The sequence below is a fragment of the Benincasa hispida genome, chromosome 2 (genome assembly GCF_009727055.1).
Source record: "Benincasa hispida cultivar B227 chromosome 2, ASM972705v1, whole genome shotgun sequence".
In the NCBI taxonomy this organism is placed as follows: domain Eukaryota; kingdom Viridiplantae; phylum Streptophyta; class Magnoliopsida; order Cucurbitales; family Cucurbitaceae; genus Benincasa; species Benincasa hispida.
This window is the reverse complement of record NC_052350.1, coordinates 5,753,699-5,778,271: the sequence shown is the minus strand read 5'-3', so window position 1 is coordinate 5,778,271 and position 24,573 is coordinate 5,753,699. Positions and strand designations below refer to the sequence as shown.

The window sequence follows — 24,573 nt, the reverse complement described above, 5'->3', positions numbered from 1 at the left end:
TATGTTTCAGCAATATTCAATATGACTTCTGCTCACTTGATATGCTTGCCGCTGACAAATTAAACGCAATAACTATACAACCCGAAAAAACACAATCAATATAGTTTTAATCATCGATGACCTGTGTTTTATCCTGGTTGAGGAATGTCCTCAAGTCTCACCAGCTAATGCCACTCGAAATGTTCGGGAGGCATATGAGTGATGGGTCTGGGCAAATGAAAGGCCCGAGCATACATCTTGACAAGCCTATCTGAGGTCTTGGGCAAAAAGCATGAGCCCATGCTCACTACCTATGAGATCATGGAGTCCTTGGGGGAAAATGTTTGGACAACCGTCCACTCAGCTTAGGCACGATGTGCTCTAGTACATTTTTAATACCTGCATGCTAAAAGTGGGCTCTTTTCAAGAACATGTTCTGAATATGATGGTCTACTTTAATGTGGCGGAAATGAATGAGTCTGTCATTGATGAAACCAGTTAGGTTACCTTCATCTTGGAAACTTTACCTAAAAGTTTCCTATAGTTTCATAGCAATGGTGTTATGAATAGGATTGACTATAACCTGACCACCTTACTTAACCAGTTATAGACATACCAATCCTTGATGAAAGTCAAGGAACAAAAGGGTAAGACAAATATTGCCTCGTCCTCAAAGAAGTTCAATAGACGTTCGATCTCTAGAATCAAGTCTGTACCAAGTTAGCACCAAAAAGTGGAAGAAGAATAAGGAAGGTCAAGGGAAGGCTAATCCACCAGCTACTACCCAAAGGGATAGAAAGGCCAAGGCTATAAAAGGAATATGTTTCCTTTAGAACCAACAGAGACATTGGAAGAAGAATTGTCCCAAATACTTGACAGAGAAGAAAAATACCAAGCAAGGTAAATATGATTTACTTGTGTTGGAAACTTGCATAGTGGAGAATGATGATTCGGTCTGGATAATAGATTTAGGCGCCACTAACCAAGTTTGTTCCTCATTTCAAGAAATTGATTCCTTGCGATAGCTGGCGACTGGTGAGATGACGATGCATGTTGGAACTGGACACATTGTCTTAGTGAAAGTAGTGGGAGGACTCCAACTTACTTTACAGAAATCATTTATTTTGTTAGAAAATGTTTATGTAGTTTCTGATCTAAAAAGGAACTTAATTTTTGTAAAGTGTTTAATTGAACAAAGTTATTCTATACATTTTCTATAAATAAAGTGTTTATTTATAAAAATGGTGTAGAGATTTATTCTGCTAAGTTGGAAGATAACCTTTATGTGCTAAGGTCGTTAGCAACAAAGATCTTGCTAAATATTGAACTGTTTAAAACTGCATTAACTTAAAATAAAAGACAGAAAATTTCTCCTAAAGAAAATAATCATCTTTGGTACTTAAGGATAGGACACATGAATCTCAATAGGATTGAGAGATTGGTTAAAAATGGACTTCTAAGTGAGTTAGAAGAAAATTCTCTACCAGTATGTGAGTCATGCCTTGAAGATAAAATGACTAAGAGATATTTTACTGGAAAATGTCACAGAGTCGAAAAGCCCTTAGAACTTGTACATTCAAACTGAAGGAACTCTATACAAGAGTACCTATGAGCAGAAGCGGATCTTTCCGATTTCATTGTGACAGAATTTCCACACATACATTCTAACATACAGAATGCATCGAAAACACTAATTACTGGCAAGCTTTAAAAGATAAAACCAAAAGACCAAAGAGAACGTACCAGTTGAAGACTTTCTTCATAAGAACTCAGTCCAACTGTGAACGATCTCCTCTCATTCCTACTCGTCCAGCAAGCAATCGCCTAGTAGCACACGGTCATCTACACGAACAGCAGTGCACGAATAAACAAGCAAACGGGGACGACACCACCACTCGAAGCCCTCAGTATTCTCAGAGTGAGATCCAAAGGGTGGACTTTGATGGAATTGGTAGAGGGGAGGAGGAAAAGCAATCGTGTACTACGAACAAGCAAGTGGGAGAATGGGATGACTATCGTATAGTCGGGTGCTTGGTCGTTTAGTTTGGGTACACGATCATGTAGTAATTGCTAAGCAATCGTCTATCAATAGGTAAGCGATCGTTTAGTTACGCTCGACGCGCTAAGAGATCGTCTAGTAAAGGTAAGCGATCGTTTAAGAAATCGCGGGTGTGCGATCGTTTAATAAACGGGCACTATCGTATATAGCTTTCAACACTAAGCATACAAGTCTTTCACACAGTGAGCGATTTTGCCTGTCTCTAGCAAAATGAAAACAATTTTCATTTTATTCTTCAGTTACTAGAACTGAAATTGAACTTCCCACTATCGCATGAAATCGGAGAAAACTTCGGCCAATTATCTCATAACCGCCTAATCAATAAAATAATTAATATAATCATATTATATTCTTAACCTATATTTGATATCATATATCAACTATAGTGTTTTCCCTCTACTTGATACAAATCATATTGATATCCAATTTCCTCCAAAATAATGTATCTCATACATTTAGTCAATCATATCATATATAATTAATCAGTCCAATTATATCATTTATAATCGAACTCCCTCTTGTTAATTTGAACATTTCAAGCTGACCCAAAAACTATTCTCAACTTGTATCCAAGCTACCAAGGGAACCTTATGGACCTATGGCTTGAAGCTCCAATGGTACGTGAATAGTTGACTAAACTCTTTAGCCATGAGATCCACCATCCGTTAACTGCTAGGCATTCCACTAAAGATCGACAGCTGAACTCTTCTTATCAAATATATTTCTGTGTCCATCGAATATAACCAATCACGTGCACGATAACCCTTCACAGATGCTCGTAACTACTGTTGGACCAATTTACCGTTTTGCCCCCTGTAGTTACATCTCACTCCTTATGTACCACCGATCCCTTAATGAAATAAACAAACATAGTCCAACTATGTGTGAACATCTCTCGGGCCATGAGAAAATGTGTGCGCCACGTCGTTCAAGCCTTGGAATCAGCCCTTTAGGGAGTTATCTATCTACTTGCCCCTACTTTGGGGAAGAAGTGAATTCCATCTTGTGTAGTTGAGTTCCCAGAGACGAATCCTCAAAGTGGTAGGTTTGAGTCGGTGGCCTGCCACTCGCACCCATGCAAATCAAAGGACCGCCCTCAATGATAGGAGTTCCCAACTCATTCAGGATTGAGGTCATGTTACCTATGGGCATCTTAGTGAAGTGAAGTCTCTGTTACGAATGGTGGTATATAACGAGATGTTAACACTTCGTGGTCAGGTCTTATACAAACTTTTTGTATAGGACGTCCTTGCTCGCATGCCCCTACATGAATGATCAGGATCAGACCACCTATGACAAGTCACAACACTCATAACTATTCTACAAAGCGAGCCACATCTGTAGCGTTACCAGGATAAGGTTTCCCTTCTATATCTATATACTACAGACCATTTTGGTTATCAGTTAAGACATTATCCACTTGTATGTCACCACATACATGCTTAAGTTACATAAAGATAACTAGGGATTTTAGTTTATTGGTTTGTGGTAAAGCAAATAAAACATTCAGATGAGTAAAAACAAAAGTGAAATAAAATATCATATATTATACATCACAAGCATTCGTACAAACTATTTACAAACTACAGGACACGAGATTTTAGGGCATCAACCCCAACACAAACATCTGTGGTCTTATGAATGTTAAGACAAGAAGAGGATTTGAATATTTCATCACCTTGACTAATGATTATTCAAGATATGAGTATGTTTATTCAATGCAACATAAGTTTGAAGACTTTGAAAAAGTTCAAGGAGTACAAGGCCAAAGTTGAAAATGCATTAAGTAAAATAATTAAAACATTTCGATCTGATCGAGGTGGAGAGTATATGAATTTGAAATTCCAAGACTATTTGATAAAACATGGAATTGTATCCCAATTCTCAGCACCTAGTACACCTTAGCAGAATGATGTATCATAAAGGAGAAATCGAATCTTGTTGGACAAGGTTCAGTCTATGATGAATTATGCTTCCTTACCTGACTTGTTTTGGGGTTATGTAATACAGACTGCAACCTATATTTTGAACTGTGTTCCATCCAAGAGTGTTACTGGAACATTTTTGGAGTTATGAAGTAGTCGTAAAGGTAGCTTGTGCCATTTCAAGATCTGAGGATGCCTAGCACATGTGCTTGAGGCTAATCCTAAGAAGTTGTAATCTCGTTCAAAATTATGCTTATTTATAGGTTACCTCAAAGGAATGAGTGGTTACTTCTACAATCCTAAAGATAATAAAGTGTTTGTATCGACAAACGCTATATTTTTAGAAGAAGACCATATAAGGAAGCATAAAACACGTATTAAGATAGTATTAACTGAGTTTTCCAATGAAACTACTGAACCTTCAACAAGAGTTGTTGAAGAGCCTAACACTTCAACAAGAGTTGTTGAAGTTGGTTCATCTAGTAGGTTACATCCACCTCAATCGTTAAGGGAGCCTCGACATAGTGGAAGGGTTGTGAACCCGCCTATTCGTTATATAGGTTTAATAGAAACTCTAGCTGTTATATTTGATGGTGATGTTGAGGATTCATTGTCTTGCAAAAAAGAAATGGAGGATGTTGACAGAGATGAATGAATCGAATTTATGGATCTTAAAATGGAGTCTATATACTTCAATTCAGTTTGAGATCTTGTAGATAACCCGATGGAGTAAAACCTATAGGTTGCAAATGGATCTTCAAGAAGAAATAAGGTGTTGAAGGGAAGGTGCAAACCTTCAAAGCTAGATTTGTGGAAAAGGGTTATACTTAGGTTGAAGGGGCCGACTATGAGAAGACTTTCTCACTTGCTTCCATGTTGAAATCTATCAGGATACTCTTGTCCATTGTCGCATATTATGACTATGACATTTGGCAAATGAATGTTAAGACTGTCTTTTTGAATTACAATCTTGAGGAGACTATTTATATGCAAAAACCTGAGAGATTCATAACCTAGGATCAGGATCAAAAGGTCTGCAAGCTTAATCGATCAATTTATAGACTGAAACAAGCTTCTCAATCTTGGAATATAAGATTTTATATTGCAATTAAATAATATGGCTTTGATCAAAACGTGGATGATGCCTTGTGTTTACAAGAAAATCATCAACAGTTCAATAGCTTTTCTAGTATTGTACGTAAATGATATCCTACTCATTGTGAATGATGTAGGTCTACTAACTGACATTAAATAGTGACTGACGATCCATTCCAAATGAAATATTTGGAAGAGGCACATTTTGTTCTGGACATTCAGATCTTTAGAGATCGAAAGAATAAAATGCTAGTCTTGTTTAAGCATCATATATTGACAAGATGCTTATCAAGTATTCGATGCAGAACTCCAAGAGAGGCTTCCTGCCTTTCAGGCATGGAGTTGCTTTGTCAAGGAAATAATGTCCTAAGACATCTCAAGAAGTTGAGGAGATGAGATGGATCCCCTATGCATCAGCTGTTGGTAGCTTGATGTATGCGATGTTATGTAATAGACCTGATATCTGCTATGCAGTGGGGATAGTCAGTAGATATCAGTCGAATATAGGATTAGATCACTAGATTGTCGTTATTACTATCCTCAAGTATCTTTAGAGAATGAGGGATTACATGCTCGTGTATGGGTCTAAGGATTTGATCTTTATAGGATCCACAAGCTTTGATTTTCAGATTGATAGAGATTCTAGAAAATCCACTTCAAAATCAATGTTTATTCTTAATGGAAGGGTTGTAGTCTAGAGAAACACCAAGGAAGGGTGCGTTGCTGACTTCACAATGGAGGTAGAGTATGTAGCAACTTATAAAGCTGCCAAGGAGGCTATTTGGCTCAACAAGTTCATGATTGATCTGGAAGTAGTTCCAGACATGTTAAAGCTTATCACCCTTTATTGTGATAATAATGGTGTTGTGGCTAATTTCAGGGAGCCTAGGAGTCACAAGCGCAAAAAGCACATCGAGAGGAAGTATCACCTAATACGAGATATTGTGCATCGAGCGAACATGATCGTTATGTAGATAGTTTCGACGCACAATGTTGTTGATCCGTTTACAAAGGCCCTCACGGCTAAGGTGTTTGAAGGATCACCTGCAGAGTATGGGTCTATGGGATATGCCACATTTAGTCTAGGGCAAGTGGGAGATTTTGTACTGGGCGCTTATTGTATGCCTTAGTTTCTTTTCTTTTCTTTTCTTTTCTTTTTTTTTATGTGTACTTTTGTAATAATTTGACTTTTATGATATACACCCCACTAGCTTTAAGACAAGTGGAAGATTGTTGGGGTTGATGTCTTAAATCTCATGAGTCATGTAGTTTGTAATTGTAATATACAAACAATTTATTTCTTTAATAAAATAAGTAGTATTTTATTTAACATTTAGTAACATTAACCTACAAAACCAAATGAACTAAGATCGAAGGTTGTCCTCTGTAGCTTAAACAAGCATGTGGAGATATAAAGATGGATCATGTTTTAGAGACAACCTAAACAGTCTGTAGTAGATGGATAAGGCCAAATACTTTATCCTTATGACACTACGACTACAACCCGCTTTGTAGTTGTTACAATTGTTGTAAGGTGCTATAAACTGTTGGGATTGATGTCCTAATTCTCCCGGAATCTCATTGTTTGTAATTATACACATTGTTTATGAATTAAATAATTGTTATTTCATTCTGGCATTTACTCATATCCAATAACAAAACTCCATGGTTATCTTATGTAAACTTAAGTATGTATATGAGATATACAAGTGGATCATGCATTAAGTAATAACCTAAATAGGTCTATAGTATAGATTAATGAGGAATACATGATCCTGGTGACACTACGGATACAGCCCGCTTTGTAGAAGTTTGCAAGTATTGTAAACTACTATAGATGGTAGATCCTGACATTCATGTGGAGACATGCGAGCGGGGGTGTCCTATACAAAAAGTTTGTATAAGGCCGGACCATGAGATGATTCGTCTATGTATATAACGCCGTTGATACTGGAGACTTACATCTCACATAAATGACCATAGGTGACACGACCTCAATCCCGAGTGTTTTGGAAACTCCTGCCTTTGAGAGTGGTCCTTTGATTAGTATGGGTGAGAGTGGCCAGATTGCCAACTCAACATACCTACCTTTTTGGGGACTTGTCTGATCTGGGAGCTGGGAACTCAATTACACAAGATGGAATTCACTCCTTCCCCAAAGCAGGGTAAGTAGTAAGGGCTGATTGCGGGGCTTGAACATAGTGGACAAAGCTTCTCTTTGGAAGAGAGGACTCAGTCATAGTAGGACTATGACTTATGTTCATTAGAGGGATCAATGGTACTTAAAGAGTTAGATGTAACTATAGGGGCAAACGGTTATTGGCCGAGCTGTACTTACGAGCGATCTGTGAAGGGTTGTCGCACTGTTGATTGGTTAAGATGGAAATATAATATATCTGTGGTAAGGAGAGTTCAACTATCGGTCTTTAGTGGAGTGCCTGGCAGTTAACAGATGGTAGATCCCGTGACTAAAGAGTTTAGTCAATTATTCACGTACCATTGGAGCTTCGAGCTACAGGTTCATAAGGTCCCCTTGGTAGCTAAATGGATTCAAGCTGAGGATCAGTTGTTGGTGTTGATTTGAAATGTTCAAATTGACAAGAGGTAGTTCGATTATATATGATATGATCGGTATGATGTATAAGATACATCTAGTGGAGGATTAATGTAAATGAGATTTACATTAAGTGTCATGGAATAGAAAAAGAGCCATGGTTTATATGTTTCATGAGATGAAATATTAAAACTATAGGTTATAATTATATTATGGTAAGTTAGTTATCATTATATTTATAATAATATTAATTATTGGATAATTATCTCTTTTTCTCTAATAACCAATTGAGTGGGAGGTTATTGGTGGTTTTATGGTACCCATGAGATAAAATGAAAAATATTTTCCTAATTTTTGTTAATGCTAATTTGAGATTTCCAATCTCGAAAATTACTCACGCATAGTTGTCAAGTAAATCAGATTTACTAAACGACAGCTTGGAGTTAGCTAAACGATAGTGGAGTGTTCTTACATGATAGATACTCAATTAGAAGATAAGCTAGAAGATCGCATAGCTTTTACTAAACAATTGAACATCGACCTATACGATAGGCTGTTTCATCTCCCATTTGCTCAATAACACGATTGTTCTTCTTCTGATTTTCTGCCTCAAATCAAGTCCACACAGAGCCCATCCTTTGGATTCTCACACCAAGAATACCAAAGTAACCTTCTTGGTGGTATCATACTCAACTCGACACAGTCGAGGTTCTGTGAAGGCCGTTTGCAGTGTTTGGGGTGTTCGTGACTTGGTGATCGCTTAGTTCGAGTTTGATGTGATCGTGCAGTGTAGTAGTCGTGTTGGACGAACGTTCGTGTGTTGCTGTGTTGGACGAACGTTCGTGTGTTGATGTGATCTAGCGTTCGTGATCAAGGAACTTAAAGATGAGTCTACAAAGGTTTGTTAATTCTTGTCCTTGATCTGTAGGAAAACATGCTGTAATTTCTGTTTTATGTATAACCGTATGTTTTCGTTTGTGATTATAATTGTAATGTTCATATACGATTGAAATTTGAAAAGATCCTCCCGCTGCACATGAAAATCCTCGTGTCCGATTTCCTTCACAAACAATCTGAAATTTATGTGGAGACATGTGAGCAGAGATGTTCTATACAAAGAGTTTATACAAGACTAGACCACAAAATGAATCGTTTTACTATATAACACCGTTGATAGAAGAGACTTACATTTCATCAGAATGACCATAGATGACTTGATCTGAATCCTGAATGAGTTGTGAACTCCTGGCTATGAAGGCAGTCTTTTGATTTGCATGGGTGAGAGTGACTAGTGTCGTCGACTCAATATGCCTACCGTTTTAGGGATTCGTTTGATTGAGGAGCTGGGACTGCAACTACACAAGAAGGAATTCACTTATTCTATATAGTTAGAGTAAGTAGAGAAATTGCTCCCTTAAGGACTGGTTTAGAGTAAGTAGAGAAATTGCCCCCATAAGGATTGATTTCGGGGCTTAAACAATGTGGCGCCACACCCGCTCCTTGGCCGAGAAGGGTTTGGTTATAGTTAGACTATGACCTATTGTTCATTGGAGGGTTCAATTCTACTTAATGAGTTAGATGTAACTACAGGGGCAAAACGATACTTTTGGCCAACTGTACTTACGAGCAATTTGTGAAGGATCAATACACCGTTGATTGGTTATATCCAATAGACACAGAAATATATCTCTAGTGCGAAAAGTGCAGCTGTCGGTCTTTAGTGGAGTGACCGATAATTAATGGAAGTTGGGTAATTTAATTAAAGAGTTTAATTGATTATCCAAGTACCATTAGAGCTTCAATCTATAGATCCATAAGGTCCCCTCGGTAGCTTAATTAGGATTATTGAGAATTAAATTAAATTAGAATTAATTTTAATGGTTCAAAATAATTGAAGAAATTAATTATATATGATATAATTAATATAATGTATTTGATACATTATAATATAAATTTTTATTCAAGAGGAAATAAATATTTGAATATGATTCAAATATTAATTATATGAATATGATTCATATAAAAAATTATAGGCTAAATTTAATATGAATTTGATTTATATTAAGTACTATAAGTTAAGTGAGAGAATATTAAAATATAGGTTATATTATATGTGATATAAATAAACTATAGGTTATATTAGATGTAACATATGGTTTAATAATAGTGTGTGTGTAGATATATATATATATATATATAATTTTTCTCTTAAACATTGAAATTTTGTTTTACTTTTAAAAACGTTGTTGGAGGGAGTTATTTTTTATAACTCCATCCTCTTATTTCTCTCTAAAACGTAGAAACGGGAGGTTGGAAAATTGGGATATTCATCTTCTCCCTCCGATTCAACGCAGAAGGAAATCTGGGTGCTTTCTCTCCTAAGCATTTTTCTACAAAAATTTTCTCTCAAAATCTTCCCTCTGTCTTTTCCAAAATTATCCCCAAGCCCACCCTTCTCGTGGATTCTTACCCAAAGGAAAACACCAAGGTAATCTGGTGGCCGTGTCTAGCCAATTGGGTTTTTCCAAGGCTATCCATTGGGAGTTCGTGATCTAAGAAAGTTCGTGACCAAAGAGGAATTCGAGAAGAATTTGTGACTTCAAGGGTATGTTTCTTCTAACCCATTTTTCCTCTCTTTTCTTGTGAATAACATGCTGAAAATTTTAATATATATGGCGTATTTTGAATTTTTTTTTTGTTTCTGTAGAATTATAAAAATGGGATATGATCTATTTCCATATGGTTGTTCACACATTTTTCAGGGCAAATGGCAGAGGCGGCGAAGGGGTGTGAAATTGTGTGAAAGGGATAGAGAAAGAAAGAGGGAGAGGGGAAGAGAGATGGATAGAGAGTGAGGTGTGTACAATGCTAAAGGAGGAAATGATTATTTTGGAAAAAAATTAAATTAAATTTTCACATGAATCTCTTCAATTTCCTTTTTTTTTTAAATTCATAACTAATTGTAGGATGGGGACTAAAAAGTAATTAGACTTTAATTTTTGTGTAGTAGAGAAGTTTATTTGGACATTTTTGGAAAAAAACAGAAAAACTAGATATGATTGAAATTTAGGGTCTTTCTTTAGGCCTTCCATATAGAAATTAGAGATGTTCAAAAAAATCTATGGGGTCAGGGCCCCACGGGGACCCACCTCGAAAAGGGCGGAGAATCTAAAAAGAGTGGATAATCCCTCAATACACAGAGAATGAGGGCGAGAGTGGGGACTTTTTTCTCCTATTTACAATTCGGGGTCGGGGATGGGGATTATATTCCCTGTCCCTGCCTCGCCCGTCTTTTGTATATAAATTATAAATAAATAAATATATGACTTTGTTAGGATAATTATGGATGTTTTAATTATTTAAGTTTAAGACTTTATTACTTTAATTTTTTTATGTTGTAATATTTAAGATAAGATATTCTAATTGTTGAATTTTAATTTTTACAAATTATGAAAATTTAGTATTTTAATTATTTTTTTTTCAAATTACATGTGTACTATTACTTTTATTAATAAAATTGATAATATTTATTTAAATAAAATTTGTATCGAAAATGTTTAAGGAATTGTAAAAAAAAAAAAAGAAATAAAAAAATTGTTAGAAAAAAATAAAGGTGAAAATTTTTGCGCGCAGAAAAATTTGCAGAGACAGGAGATGGAGTAAGAGGGTAGGGACAGGGAAGCGGTGGGAAACTCTAGAAGAAACCCCATAAAAAAATTATATTGATATGGGCCAACAAATGGTCAAGTCCACTAGCACAAAAGAAAATTACATAAGCGCCCATCCAAATCCTCTATTTGATAGATATATTCCTACTAGGGGTGTTCAAAAAATCCGATGACCCGAAAAACCAATCAACCCAACCCAATCTGTAGGTTAGGTTATCAACCCATTTGGGTTGGCTTGGGTTCAAATAAATAAAAAAATTTGGGTTGGGTTGGTTCAAGGGTTCACCTAAAGTAACCCAAACTATCCCGAACCAACCCGAACTTATTATTTACTTTAATATATATATTAATTAAGATTCAGTTATATGTACATCTATTTATTTTTATTTTATTTAGTTTTATTACTTTTTAGATAATTTATTCTCTGAAAACTCATAAAAAAAAGTTTTTTAGCATTTTGAAAAGAAAATTTTCATTATATAAATTGAAATTGAGTCATTAATCTTAATTTAATATATAAAAATAATTATATCAAATTTTTATTTATTAACATTTTACTTATTTTTAGAAAAAACATTTAAATAAATGATTCGAGTAACCCGAACCAATCCAATCCAAATATTTTATGGTTGGGTTGGGTTGGGTTCATTTTTTCAATAAATGTTATTTGAGTTGAAGAAATTTACACCCCGAATAATTAGGTTGTGTCTAAAAATTAATTCAATCCAACCTTACAACTTCCTTTCACCTCCCAAACTTTAGTTCATACTTTCTTTTTTGTCATGATACAAGCTTCTATTTAGATTAACTTGGATTTTTTTTTTCAACAAATCATTTTTATTTAATTACTTTTGATTAAAAAATGTTTAAAGTAAAAATAATCGCGTGTTTGATAACTTTTTCTCAAAAGTGTTTTTATTACAAATTTGTTTGGTTTGTTATATGTTGAAAATGCCCGATCTGGTCGTCGACGATAGTAGTCGAATGTGGCAAGTTGGTGGTCGTCAGAATTCGATGGAGGTGACCTTTGTCGGAGTTGGCGATTGCGTGAAACTCTGTGGAGGTAGTTTATGCCCGAAGTCATCAAAGGTGGTGATTGGAATGGCACTTGAAGCATCGATGGTGATAAGGGTTGAATGTACTATTAACAAGTTGATAGTGGACATAAATAATCGGTGACATACAAAATTGTATCCTAAACATTGATATCATAACTATCTCACTCATCTCAACTAGGGGTGTTCAAAAAACCCTGACTTGAAAAAACCGATCAACTCAACCTAACCCGTACGGTTTGGGTTGGGTTGGGTTCAAATAAATGAAAATTTTATGGGTTGATTCAGTTCATGGGTTCACTTAATATAACCCAAACCAACCCGAATTAACCCAAATTTATTATTAACTTTAAAATATATTCTTTTGTTACTTATAACACAATTATTTATACATATATTGATTTTAATTTTATTTAATTCCAATATTTTTTGAATAATTTATTATTCAACAACTCTCAAAAATAATTTATTTACATTTTAGAAAGAAAATTGAAATTGAAATTGAATTATTAATCTTAATTCAATATATGAAAATAATTAAATTAGAATTTTATATATTTACATTTTACTTCTTTTTAAAATAAAATTTTAAATAAATGACCCGATTAAACCGACTCAACCCAAATTTTTCATGGTTGAGTTGAGTTAATTTTTTAATAAAGGTTATTTGGGTTGAAAAAATTTACCACTTGAATAATTGGTTGGGTCAAAAAAGTCTTCAACCCAATTAAATCCAACCCAAAATACCCTTAATCTCAACCCATCTTGCTTCCAAACACACCCTACGTTTTTCCGTTATTACCTCTCAAATTATCCACGAACAAGTCAAAGATGAGGCGTAACAAAGAATCCAAGAAGAAAACTCGCTCCTCATCACCGCTCAGGGACCGAACCGGTGATCCAACGAGCCTCGAATCGAGGCGTTATGGGTCTAACCCATCAAGCCTCAGCCCCTCTGCGTCCCTTCTGGACCGTGACCTCATCACTGGCGAAGCCAGTCTTCTCGGAGACCTAAAACTCTCTCCCGATGACCTAGTTTCCGACTACAATCCCCGGAGCTTTCCTCACAGTGTGAAGCAGCAATGTTGGGATAAGGCCGAGAAGATTAAAGGAAGAGACCCATCTCGGTGGCGACGAGATGCTCTTGGTAACATCGTTTTTCGAAAGCTTGTTGGCTGCCCCGGCTGTCTCTGTCATGACTATGATCACATTTTGCCTTACTCTAAGGTAGTCCCCCTTTGCAGATTCTACTTTTTACACCGTACGTTTCTTTGTTATTCCTCTTTTTTAGTATGGGGCTAGATTTTTGTGAGGTGTTTTTGTTTGGTTCTCGTAATTTAAGGCTGTATGATGGAAAGAGCAAGAACTCTTTATAGTATGTTTATTAGAGTCATGGTCATGAATTACTTCCAATTCTTCTTGTGTGTGCGCTCTTGGTTTTGTTTATTTGAGTTCAACAATTTGTGAGGTAGGGACTTGGTTGAGGATATATGTTTTTGATTAGTTGGGCTATGCTGAAGTTGGCATTGGTGGGTTCTTCTTCTTTGTATACTATAGTTTTGGCTGTCATTTTTTATGTAGCGACTTGAAAATCTCTCATTTTCATTTCTGTTTAGACTCTCACATGTATTTAGTCAGTTGTTTACAGTTACAGTACTGGATATTTGATGTTTGTAAATGGTTGTGGAATTGTATCATAATCTTCTCTTCTATCTGTCCGAGAAGATTTATGCACAAATATTGCTTTCACGCTTATTGCTTTCTAAGTTTTTGTGGACTTTATCAACCAAAGAGATAGCATTGGAAGACAACTTACTAATTGATCTAAGTTTATGCGAAAGGAAGCTCAATATAAGCAACTAAATATGTTAAGGAATGAATGAACCGATGAAATGGAAATTTAGTTTGGAATTTGGATACAGTCAATGATCAATAAGCACGAACTTCTTTGTGACTTAAAAATTTAAAGGAGTTTTTGTGGACTTTATCAACCAAATAGATAGCATTGGAAGATGACTTACTAATTGGTCTAAGTTTATGCGAAAGGAAGCTTAGTATAAGCAACTAAATGTGTTAAGAACTGAATGAACTGATGAAATGGAAATTTAGTTTGGAATTTGGATACAGTCGATGATCAATAAGCACGAACTTCTTTGTGACTTAAAATTTTTAAAGGAGTTCTGGGATCTCCTCATCCAAACTGAGTATGAATATCCCATTAGTATCTCTTTTTCTTTTGCTGAAAAGTTGAGTATGAGATTCTAAGATTGTACTTGTTAAGAAGCCATCTTTGCCATTTTTATTTCTTTCTAAATTCAGTAACTGTTTATGCGTTACTCTTGAGGCTGAGTTTGAATACTTCATATTGCAGGGAGGAAAAAGCACACTGGAAAATTGTCAGGTTTTGCAGGTAATAATCCTAATGATTTTCCTTTGTGCCATCCAAACTTCATTTAGTGTCGTACTCAACCTTTGATTAGTTTAGGCCGTTTTTCCAAAGATAGGAGGCATTATTCCTTGAAATTAATAAGACCAAGAGGACACTATATTATAGAGGACAGAGCTATTGGTTGTTCTGTTTGCTAAATAATGTGTCTCCATGAACAGATGCTGCTATTATAGAAGTTCTTAATGCTTCGTCGACTGTGCTTAGACTGCCTATTCAATTCTTAGATTGTCTCCCTCTCTCAAACTTTGCCTTCGAATAAAACTGTCCCCTTAGTTGGCTAGTCATTGTTGATTATTCTTCTTTAACCTGGGATCTGCCGTTAGATACTAGAGTTTACCATAGTAAATTACTTGCTAGATTATTATTGAAATTCTTTATTCAGATTTTTCTATCCATCATGTGTAAGAGGACATTACATATTTTTTTCACTTGATATTTTTTATTTCCCAGGACTCTTTTTCATTATTCATTATTGTAGTTTGGGGGGTTGTAAATCTGGGAAGCAAGCAAAATCATGCGGCATTGTGGTTTATACTCCTAGTCTATGTTTAGATTAACTTCCTAAGTGATTTTGGACACCAAACTGCGATACTATCATTTTTTGAAAAATCATTTTAAATTTGATTATTCAAAAGGTGCTTCTCCAATGATTCAATCACTTTAGAATCGCTATTATTGTGATTTGGTATTTGTAGAATCATTTTTAGATATTGTGCAACAAAACTAACTTGATTAAAAAACCACCTTAAGAAAGTGTAACCACACTAGAATTTTAACTAAAATCAATGTTCTTAAAAGTGTTCTAAGAAAAAAATATGTTTAGACAAAATATTTCAATTAGAAGGCATGCCAAACACACTATTAAAAGTGTTGATATTACCTTTTGCATATCATTGCTAATGCTACGAGTGTGCTTATTATTGTAGGGGGATTGTATTGCCATTACTTTATCGAAAATCTTTATCAATTGCTCATTGGAACTCATTTAGTTGTGGACTATCTTGTAATAAAGTTTTATTATAGGCTGGTATAAGATTATATCTGTTCATGCTTCTGCAATCTCTTCAAGAGGGACCAATCGGATGCAAAAGCACCACACTAACTGCTATATATTTGGTGTTTACCATAATTTCTATATTTCATAACAGTTTAAATTACTTTGTCAATAATTTCCAAATATCAAACCATTCTTTATTGCAAGAAAGAATTCTCCCAAATTCATACTCCCACCATCTTCTTCTTCTTATTTGTGTTGTTTAGCTGTTAGCATATTCTTTTGATGGCCGTATCATTTATGATGTAGGCAACTGTGAATCGATCAAAGGGAAACCGGACTGAAATTTCAAGGGCAGAACTAATACAGAAAAGCTCGTATTGCCGGGTTTCAGGTACATGAACTTTATGAAACAACAATTTATTAGGGTATTTACTTACACCTTGGTAGTGATATTATATGGTCAATGTGTATATAATACACAGGTCGAGACATGGATCTTCTTGAACTATCTGCCTATGGCAATGTACATCGTGGACAAGACTCGGGAGGCTGTAGAATTCAATGACTAATTGAGTTATTATACTATAACCTGTAGTATAATTGATTCCAGTGTGAGACGTGGAAACTTAACAAAAAAAACAGAAAACAAAAAGATTGAAATGAAAAAAGTAGGGAATTTCTCCCTTGTTCTTATTTCATTAGTTTATAGATCGAGCACGTGTATGTATCGTTTTTGCGAACAAGCTCATTGGTTGCATATAGTATCATGTAGAAGCATTGCTTTTATGCCTTCATGTCTGATTTGATGTGTGTAGAACCTATGATTGAAGGGTTACAGTTCAAAAGAAAGTATTATCATATTGGAAATGAAAGAAGTTAAAGAAAAAGTATGAAATGGAAGTGTATGTGCAAGTTGTGAATACATTTATAAAGTTAAAATTCTTACCAATCCATCTCCACTATCAAGCAGTAGAGAAATTGGAAGTTCCTTTCTTCTTTTTCTTTGCGTTATGGGGAAGTGATGCTTCATCCACACTTCTTTCTTGTGGATGCTTTTTGAAACAAAAGAATTTTTACCTACTTTGGTTCAATCAAATGTGACAGCAACAGGAAGAAACTGGGCCATTAAGTAACTTAGTCTTAGTGGATGGGATTCACTACTTTGACCTTTTCGAATCATTTCATTCTTTTTTTATTGCTTGAAGCTAGATTTCTATTGGATACTAAAGACTAACTAGTATTGCTAAATTGGATTTGAATTATTCTAATTTAACTTTAGAGTTGTAGTCAACAGTTGAAATTCGACCTTTTTCTCAGGTCACTTTATTGGAGCTAATATTTGGAAAATTACATTGCCTTACCATAGTTATTCGAACAAGCTACCACAATATGATTAACAGTTTTGCATCGATAGATGTATAAGAGAAATAATGAAAGTGCTTTAGCTTTTTATTTAGTGGTTATTAGGTACATGTAGGTTTTTGAAGCTACATCCAATAATTATTAAGAGATAACTACTTTGTGGTGGTCTTTTCAAAGTTTAAATAATATTTTGGTGTTTATACTTTGAAGTTTGTTTAATTTTAGTTTTTATATTTTCAATTGTTCAGTTTTAGTCCATATACTTTCAATAAATACTAAATTTAGTCTATACTGCTAGCTTATTGTTGATTTAAAATTTTTCTTTTGTTATCTTACTGGTATTTTTACGATAAATTTTAAAAACATATTTACATATTGTATTACAAGGACTAAAATTAAACAATTGAAATTACATGGACTAAAATTGATAAAACTTCAAAGTATGGGACCAAATCGGTGTTTTGATCTCTTTTCAATTATTTCAAACCAAAGACTCTTGAAGTGAAGAAAGAAACTTTGAAGGGAAAAGAAAAGGCAGCTTAAGAGTAGTACATGAATTTAAAATAATTGGTAATATGGCATAGAAAGAATGAACAAAATACTTATAGTGGGAAGTTGACTCTTAATCTCTGGGAGATTTGTGCAATTTCTTCTTAACCAAGTCAACTTTGGCAGAAAAAACCAATAAGTTAGGGTGAAGGTGGTGGAATTTCATGGGTAATAGCTTCTGACCAAATTGATAAAAATAATCAGATTACATAAAGAAAGGCCTTTCTTTTCAGATATTTCAAAGCATGCACTTGATGATAGTGGAAATAGCACTAATTTTTGGATTTTACTCCTCACTCAGTACAAATATAATACAAATCACAGTATAAAGTTGATAACCCATTCTTTGGGTGTAACTTTAGTGATAGAGACAGAGATTTCAAATTGTTTAACTGAAGATGGAAAAAAGAAAAAAGAAACCCTGAAATGTAAACAGATAGCCAATTAAAATCTCTGTTTCTTTCATTGAAGTGAGAGTTTCAGTGCAAATTGGCAACCAAATTCACCAGAATTTAACAAATTGCAATAAATTCTGTAGATTCCAACAGAACTAGACCAAAGATAAAGATATGGATGTGAAGAAATGGACGGAGGATTTCACATGGGGAAGAAAATAGCACGAAGAAAATAGAGCAATATCAAGAGAAATGCCAAGAATGATTTTTGGCATTAGCTTCTGGGTCCTACACCTACTGATTTTCTGCATAATATGTGGTCTATATTTCATCCTACCAACAAATATCTTCATGTTCCTTTACTAATCGGTCAAGGACGACGATGACGACGTTGATACTTCTGTTTTGGTGAAAATACTAGTTTTTGAGTAACATTTGCAAAAGAATTTTTACATTCAACCAATCTAACATCTTTTTTTTCTAAATTGGAAAGTTACTTGATGTTTCTATGTTTGGTTTTACCATAAAGTAGATAAAATGAATTTATATTCCATAAAAGATGGAGGCAAGGGCAAAGGGAAAAGGATATGGAAAAAGAGAACCCCAAAGTACTTTCTTCCCAAGTTTATCACTTTGGTTACAGGGTCAGAAACCTTTTATCCGAGATTATTTCTTTTACCAGAAGAAATGAAAAAGAGTAGAAAAGAAAGGTGGGTTATGTGATTCAGACTTTTAGAGTAAGTTTTGTTGGGGATTGAGGGGGAAAGAGGTATTTGACCCACCAAGTGCTAAATTATTCGACTCCACCAACTTCAATAATGTTTACTATTGAAGTTTGCACATTTTTCAAAGAACTTCAGTTAACACGTACTTCTTTACTCCAAACTAAACAATTCTGCACCCAAAACACATACTTCCTAACTTCAGACTAAACAAATCTACACCCCAAATACATATTTCCTAACTCCAGACTAAACAACTCTGTACCCCAAACATGTACTTCCTAAGTCCAACATATTAACTGTCACTTAGCCTTTTTTATTTTAATTGCTCAGCCTTCTTGGTGCTCACCAAACTGTTACTCTACTTTTTCCTTGCTTAGCTGTATGGAATATCACATGTTGCCCTGGCAGTTGGCTTCATTTTGAGATATTGAAAGACATTTTTCAGCTCTTGATAGTGACAGTTATGGGTCCTTTTGCTATATGCCGTGTGAATGAATACACTAACCTTTTTCAATTCTTGAAAATATTTCCAGGTGAAAGATGACACTCATTTCTTTAGATCTTATCAAAAAAATGATTTGAAGATTGGGTTTGGTTATCCAGCAGGAGGAGAATACTATCATCATGAAAATTGAAGCAAACTTTGACTGCATTTTTATACATCTGAGAAACTTTTGCTGCAACTCTACTTCAACTATTCACATATGTAAAGATATGTACAAAAGGATGGCTAGCAGATTCCACAAACTCAAAACATTTAGAGAGAGAGAAAAAAAGCAATTGCTGCTACTCTTTCTATAGAGAACAATTCCAGGATTCTTGAAAAACTGGATGGCTTCTTGAGCAGAAGAAGCTTGAGATTGATGCTTGTCTCCACTTCATGCTTAAGCTTCTGAAGTCGAGAGTTCTTTTCCAATGAACCTGGAAATTTAATTATATGAAAGGAGGAAGGAAAGTTACCCGTAAGTCAGATTAAGGGAGAAAAATCCAACTTCCCTTATAACAGTGGACTAAAATTTTACATGACAAAAATACCATTCACGAACGCTCATGGAAAGTAAGAGATCTTGACAAGGCTGCAGGGTTAGCTTGCAAAACTGGAGATAAAACTTCAGAAACACTATTCTTTTGATCACCCTTTGATTGGAAGACCTTAGAAAGATTAACAGCTCTGTTTGAATCATTCTTAATACCAAGTGTTTCCCATATCGAACTCTTAGCGGCCTCATTCGGATCATCAATCCTTAAAGTTTTGGGAATCAAAACAGATCCATTTTTCTGTTTTGGAGGTTCTTCCTTCTCACAATTATCAGCCTGGAGTTTGTCACTATCTCTGGAATGCTTCCCCAGTGTAGGTGAATTTGCACCGGAGTTTGGTGAACAGGGTTGTGGAGGGAACCAAGGAAAATTCCAAGCACCTGGAACACCACAGCTCCAGTATGTCGCAGGATAGAATGATAAAGGAACTCCAGGAGGGCAGAAGGCCGGTGGAGGCATTGGTGGATTCCATGAACAAGGCCAAGGAACACCAGGAAGATATGGGATTTGAGGAGCGAAACCATTGATGTTCTGCATCTGGGGTTCTTGAGGGCATCTCCTGGCTCCTTCCTCCATTGAACTCGACATCGTCACTGAAGATGCACTGGAACAATCATCGCCAGTTTCCCCACCCTTGCAAGGTGCTTTAATTCCTTGGTCGTCGAGTCTATGAAATTCATTCCTAGTCCCATTCAAGACCTTTCTTCCTGCAGGATTGAGGACAGTGGACAAAGATTCACATACAGGTGTGTTTACACTGAAATTTAGGACTCGTCCATTGCTTTTGGTTGCTAGGCAGTTGACCCCGTTGGGAATATCTATTTGTGCAGCTTGAAGAGCTTCTGAGATTGTAATCTGTCGATAGTGTGAGGCTGAGTTCTTGTTCTTTCGACGGCCAGCTCCAACGGGGACATTCCTCATGGTACCGCCTTCAGTCCAATATCTTTGACAGGCTTTGCAAAAATGGCGTGGTTGGTTGACATTATAATTATTGTAATAACAAAACTTGGTTTCCATGCTATTACAGCGGGGACATGGAAGTATTTTGTCTGGCTTTTTCAATTTCTCTTTTGAGTTGGGTGCATCATTCTGTTCTTTCTCGGGTTTGCTTGTTTCAAGCTTGTCATTTTCATCCATTGATACCACTTCAGGGTTCATGTGCGCCTCATTGGCTGTTTGTACACATGCAGAATCCTCTGAATCACGAAGAGTTTCATCTTTAGCAGCTGAACTCTCATTGGCTTTTCCTTCATCCTGAAAATTGAGACAGTTCTTAATACTCCTCAGCTACTATAGGCACCATATGAATTTAAATTTATATATCAGAAATCAATCAAACATGTCAACAACAAAGCTCTTCCTCAGAAATAAAAGCAGATCAAGGACACTAGTTGGCAATGATATTTCATTCACTTCTTTTCAAATTGTGAGTATTGTCCCAATAATCTCTTCTTCTTTTTCTCTTTTATACTGGTTCATTATCAAAGTGTGAAAAAGTCAAACAGCTAACAAATTTTGGAATCCGGTCCACTGAAACATGAGAAAAACCATATAAATTTGAAGACAATAAAGAACATCTAACCACGAATTGCGTGGAACTGGGCATTCCAAAGAAAAACTTGTAGTTACTTTCAGTAAATCAAACATTTGTTTCTAAGAGTGGGAAATTCACCGATTTTCCGTTTCAAAGGGTTCACTCTTTGAATCCGAAAAGAACTGCGGAATTCAATTTTCCCAAACTCAACGCATGAAAATCAAATTAATATCAATCGGAACCCCGAAAAATGCCGGATAAGGATACCTAGCGACGAAATAGTTCAAAATCTGTTGGAGAAGGCGTTAACAAATTACAACCCACAAATCAAAAACCGAAAAACAACAAAAATCTGAAGAACATGTAAACAGTCAACACGGCAACCGCCATGCCAGAGTACCGTAGTTCCGAAATAGGAAAAAAGAGAGTAGATAAAATTACTGTGTGTACCTTTTGTAGTGCTCCATCTCCGGTTTCTTTGTCGGAAGCAGAATCGGAATCATCGCTTTTGATCAACGAAACTTCACAGTCGGCCGGAAGTGGAATCTCTTTGCCGAAGATTTTAATGGCAGGGTCTTTAATTTCCAGCATTTTTTTTTTTGTAGAAAAAAGAGCGCGAGAAAATTAGGAGAAAGAGAGAAAAAAGAGTTTGAGGAAGAAGAAGATGAATTGGATATTGGGGAGTGTTTGTCTCGGCTGGCATTGGGCAACTCAGTCCTTGTTTTTGATCCGTTTAAGCAAGAGGTGGATGCCACGTCATCATCTCCATTTCATTAACAGCCACAAGTTCCTCGTATTCTGATTCTCGGTTGCACGAACATTTTGGTGCACCCATATGCCTTTTTTTCATTCATTTAAATTATTACATTTACCTTAAATTAAAGTCACAACCATTCTCACATTCTCTATTTTTGCACATTTTTATCCTTTGCTTTACACATCCTCTCATCTTTCAATATACCCAATTTTCCTCCCTTCTTTCGCCCCCTTTTTTTTCTTTTTATATTCCTGTAAGATGCAGTTTTGACTAATTTTACCATCACCTTGTCACAGTAGTAAAAAACAGTAATAAATTTTTTTTATCTAATTATACTTTTGAGTTAGATGTGTTTAGTCAATGAACCCTTTTAGTAATCGAGTTTGTTAGAATAGAGAATAAGTATGTTTGATGTCTAAATTTTGTAAACGTACCTTTTCTTTTTTGTTTTTAAGCTTAAAAGATTAAAAATTGCTATATTAATCCTAAAATTTTGAAGAATAAGTGCGTTCGGTATTTGAATTTTCAAAAAGTACCCTTTTAATAATTAAATTTGTAAGAATTGGTATGTTTCGTCTCTAAGTTTTAAAACTATACCTTTTTAGGTTTTAATTTTTACGAATATGTTTAAAAGTTGAAATCTTTTTTTATTTTTTTTAAATAATTTTATGACATTTTAATTAGAAAAATTATTTCAAATGGTAAAACTATTGAAAATATTTATAAAAAATAGCAAAATTTTATAACTATCAATTATAGACGTTGATAGACACTGATAGAAGTCTATCGATATCTATCAATATTAGACACGGATAGAAGTGTCTATCAACATTTATCATTTATAGTTTTAAAATTTTGCTATATTTTGTAAATATTTTGGTTCATTTTTCTATATTTAAAGACAACCATTTTAATTAAAGGAAACCATTTAGAGGTAAGAGATCATTGTTTGTTTCAATCATTTCAAAATGTTATATAATTAATTAAAGTAATATAAATTATTCTAGAAATATTTCAAACATATTCTTAAAATTTATAAAGCTAAAGTGATACATTTTGAAATCTCGTACAAAATGGATATATTCTTAAAATCCCAATAACTTAAGTTATTTTAATGTACATATTCTTAAAATCTCAGTTATATTCTTCTAATACTTTTATTTGTTACTCTTTTCTCCATAATTAATATTTTATTTTATTTGGTAAATTCATCGTTAACTTTTAATTTTTGGTCACATAGTTGACAATAATTTAAAGTAATTAGAGTAATAGTAAAACTTTTTCATACTTTTATATTAATAGCAATTTTTTCAGATGACATTTCAACTTAATTGATCATTTTGGAATTTTATTCTTTTCTATCAAATACATTTTGTTTTCATTTACATTTTACTTTTTTCGTCATTGACATAAAAAGAAAGATTTCTTTTTAAAAAAATTTGGATAATAATAGTGATGTGAAAAAAATTATATATTAAATATTCTATATGATTTTTGTGTTTAACAGTTACTTTTATATTCAAAGGTTACTTTGTTTTTTTTTTTTTTTTTTTAAATCTACTTTATATTATTGTTTTTAAAAATCAAACTACGGTTTGGAACAAAAAAAAATTAATATATATTTTTTAACATTTGACATATGAATTTTATAAATACAAAATTAAGAATGAAATTGATAGACAAAATTGATAAGATATACAAGTAATAAATGAGAAAAAAAATGATAATATTTGTAGATTGATTTTGGTGTAACAGAACTAAAAATATTACCATAAATTTTTGCGACCTATTAAAAGCCCCTCGAATTCTAAAACTACATAAATTTAGAATTAAAGTTATGAAAAAAGAGAAGTAAAGAAAGGAAAATGGTGAAAAATTCCATGTTCTTTTTTCCAACGTGGCCCACACATGAAAAAGTTTCTCAGCTTTTTTCCAAGTTGTTAAACTAATAACGTCTAATCATCCTCCACGTCTTAAAATGCGACACGTGTGAGAAATCTACAGTTTTGCCTTTCCCTGCGCTTTGTCTCCGAGTTAAATTCTCATCTCCAGAACGCGACACGTGTCCCGCAAGGAAATGACTTTTAAGTCTAGAAACTCACGCTATTGGGCCACGTAAGAGTAATTAAAAAGCGAAACCAAACAAAAACCTTTTTTGATCTTTCGGTGTAAAAAGGGTCAACATTTTTTAATTTAATTTAATTTAATCATTTTAATAAAACATAAAACTAATTAATATGTCGACTTCATGTGTAAACTTTTTCCAATTAGATTATCTTAATATTAAGGACGGTAGCGTGGGCGGTTGAGGGATAATTAACCAAGTATTTATAATTAAAGACTGTCTTTAAATTGACGTGGACAGGATTAAAGCAGTATATTAAGTTATTGATTTTATGTTTAATGTTGGAGCATTAATATTGAGGGTGTGA

At 34.4% G+C, this 24,573-nt stretch overlaps 2 protein-coding genes and 1 long non-coding RNA gene across 4 annotated transcripts; 1 reads left to right on the top strand and 2 right to left on the bottom strand.

The window, feature by feature from the left end:
* The first annotated feature begins 13,107 nt into the window (after positions 1-13,107).
* On the top strand, positions 13,108-16,661 carry LOC120072255. The gene is made up of 4 exons (XM_039024681.1): positions 13,108-13,562; positions 14,707-14,745; positions 16,088-16,172; positions 16,264-16,661. Exons 1-4 carry the CDS (start codon positions 13,167-13,169, stop codon positions 16,344-16,346), a joined length of 603 nt encoding a protein of 200 aa, XP_038880609.1. The 5' UTR covers positions 13,108-13,166; the 3' UTR covers positions 16,347-16,661.
* Positions 16,436-16,917, bottom strand: LOC120072256. Its single transcript, XR_005480397.1, has 2 exons — positions 16,728-16,917; positions 16,436-16,599 (listed from the first exon to the last, which is right to left on the bottom strand). It is a non-coding gene; the product is annotated as an uncharacterized LOC120072256 (long non-coding RNA).
* A 2,485-nt stretch (positions 16,918-19,402) lies between these two features.
* Positions 19,403-22,103, bottom strand: LOC120071277 (cyclic dof factor 3). 2 transcript variants are annotated; one of them, XM_039023453.1, is made up of 3 exons: positions 21,835-22,103; positions 19,848-21,104; positions 19,403-19,733 (listed from the first exon to the last, which is right to left on the bottom strand). In XM_039023453.1, exons 1-2 carry the CDS (start codon positions 21,973-21,975, stop codon positions 19,851-19,853), a joined length of 1,395 nt encoding a protein of 464 aa, XP_038879381.1. In that variant the 5' UTR covers positions 21,976-22,103; the 3' UTR covers positions 19,403-19,733; positions 19,848-19,850. The 2 variants fall into 2 exon arrangements, with proteins under 2 accessions (XP_038879381.1, XP_038879380.1); XM_039023452.1 differs by having other exon boundaries at positions 19,432-21,104.
* Between the last annotated feature and the right edge of the window lie 2,470 nt (positions 22,104-24,573).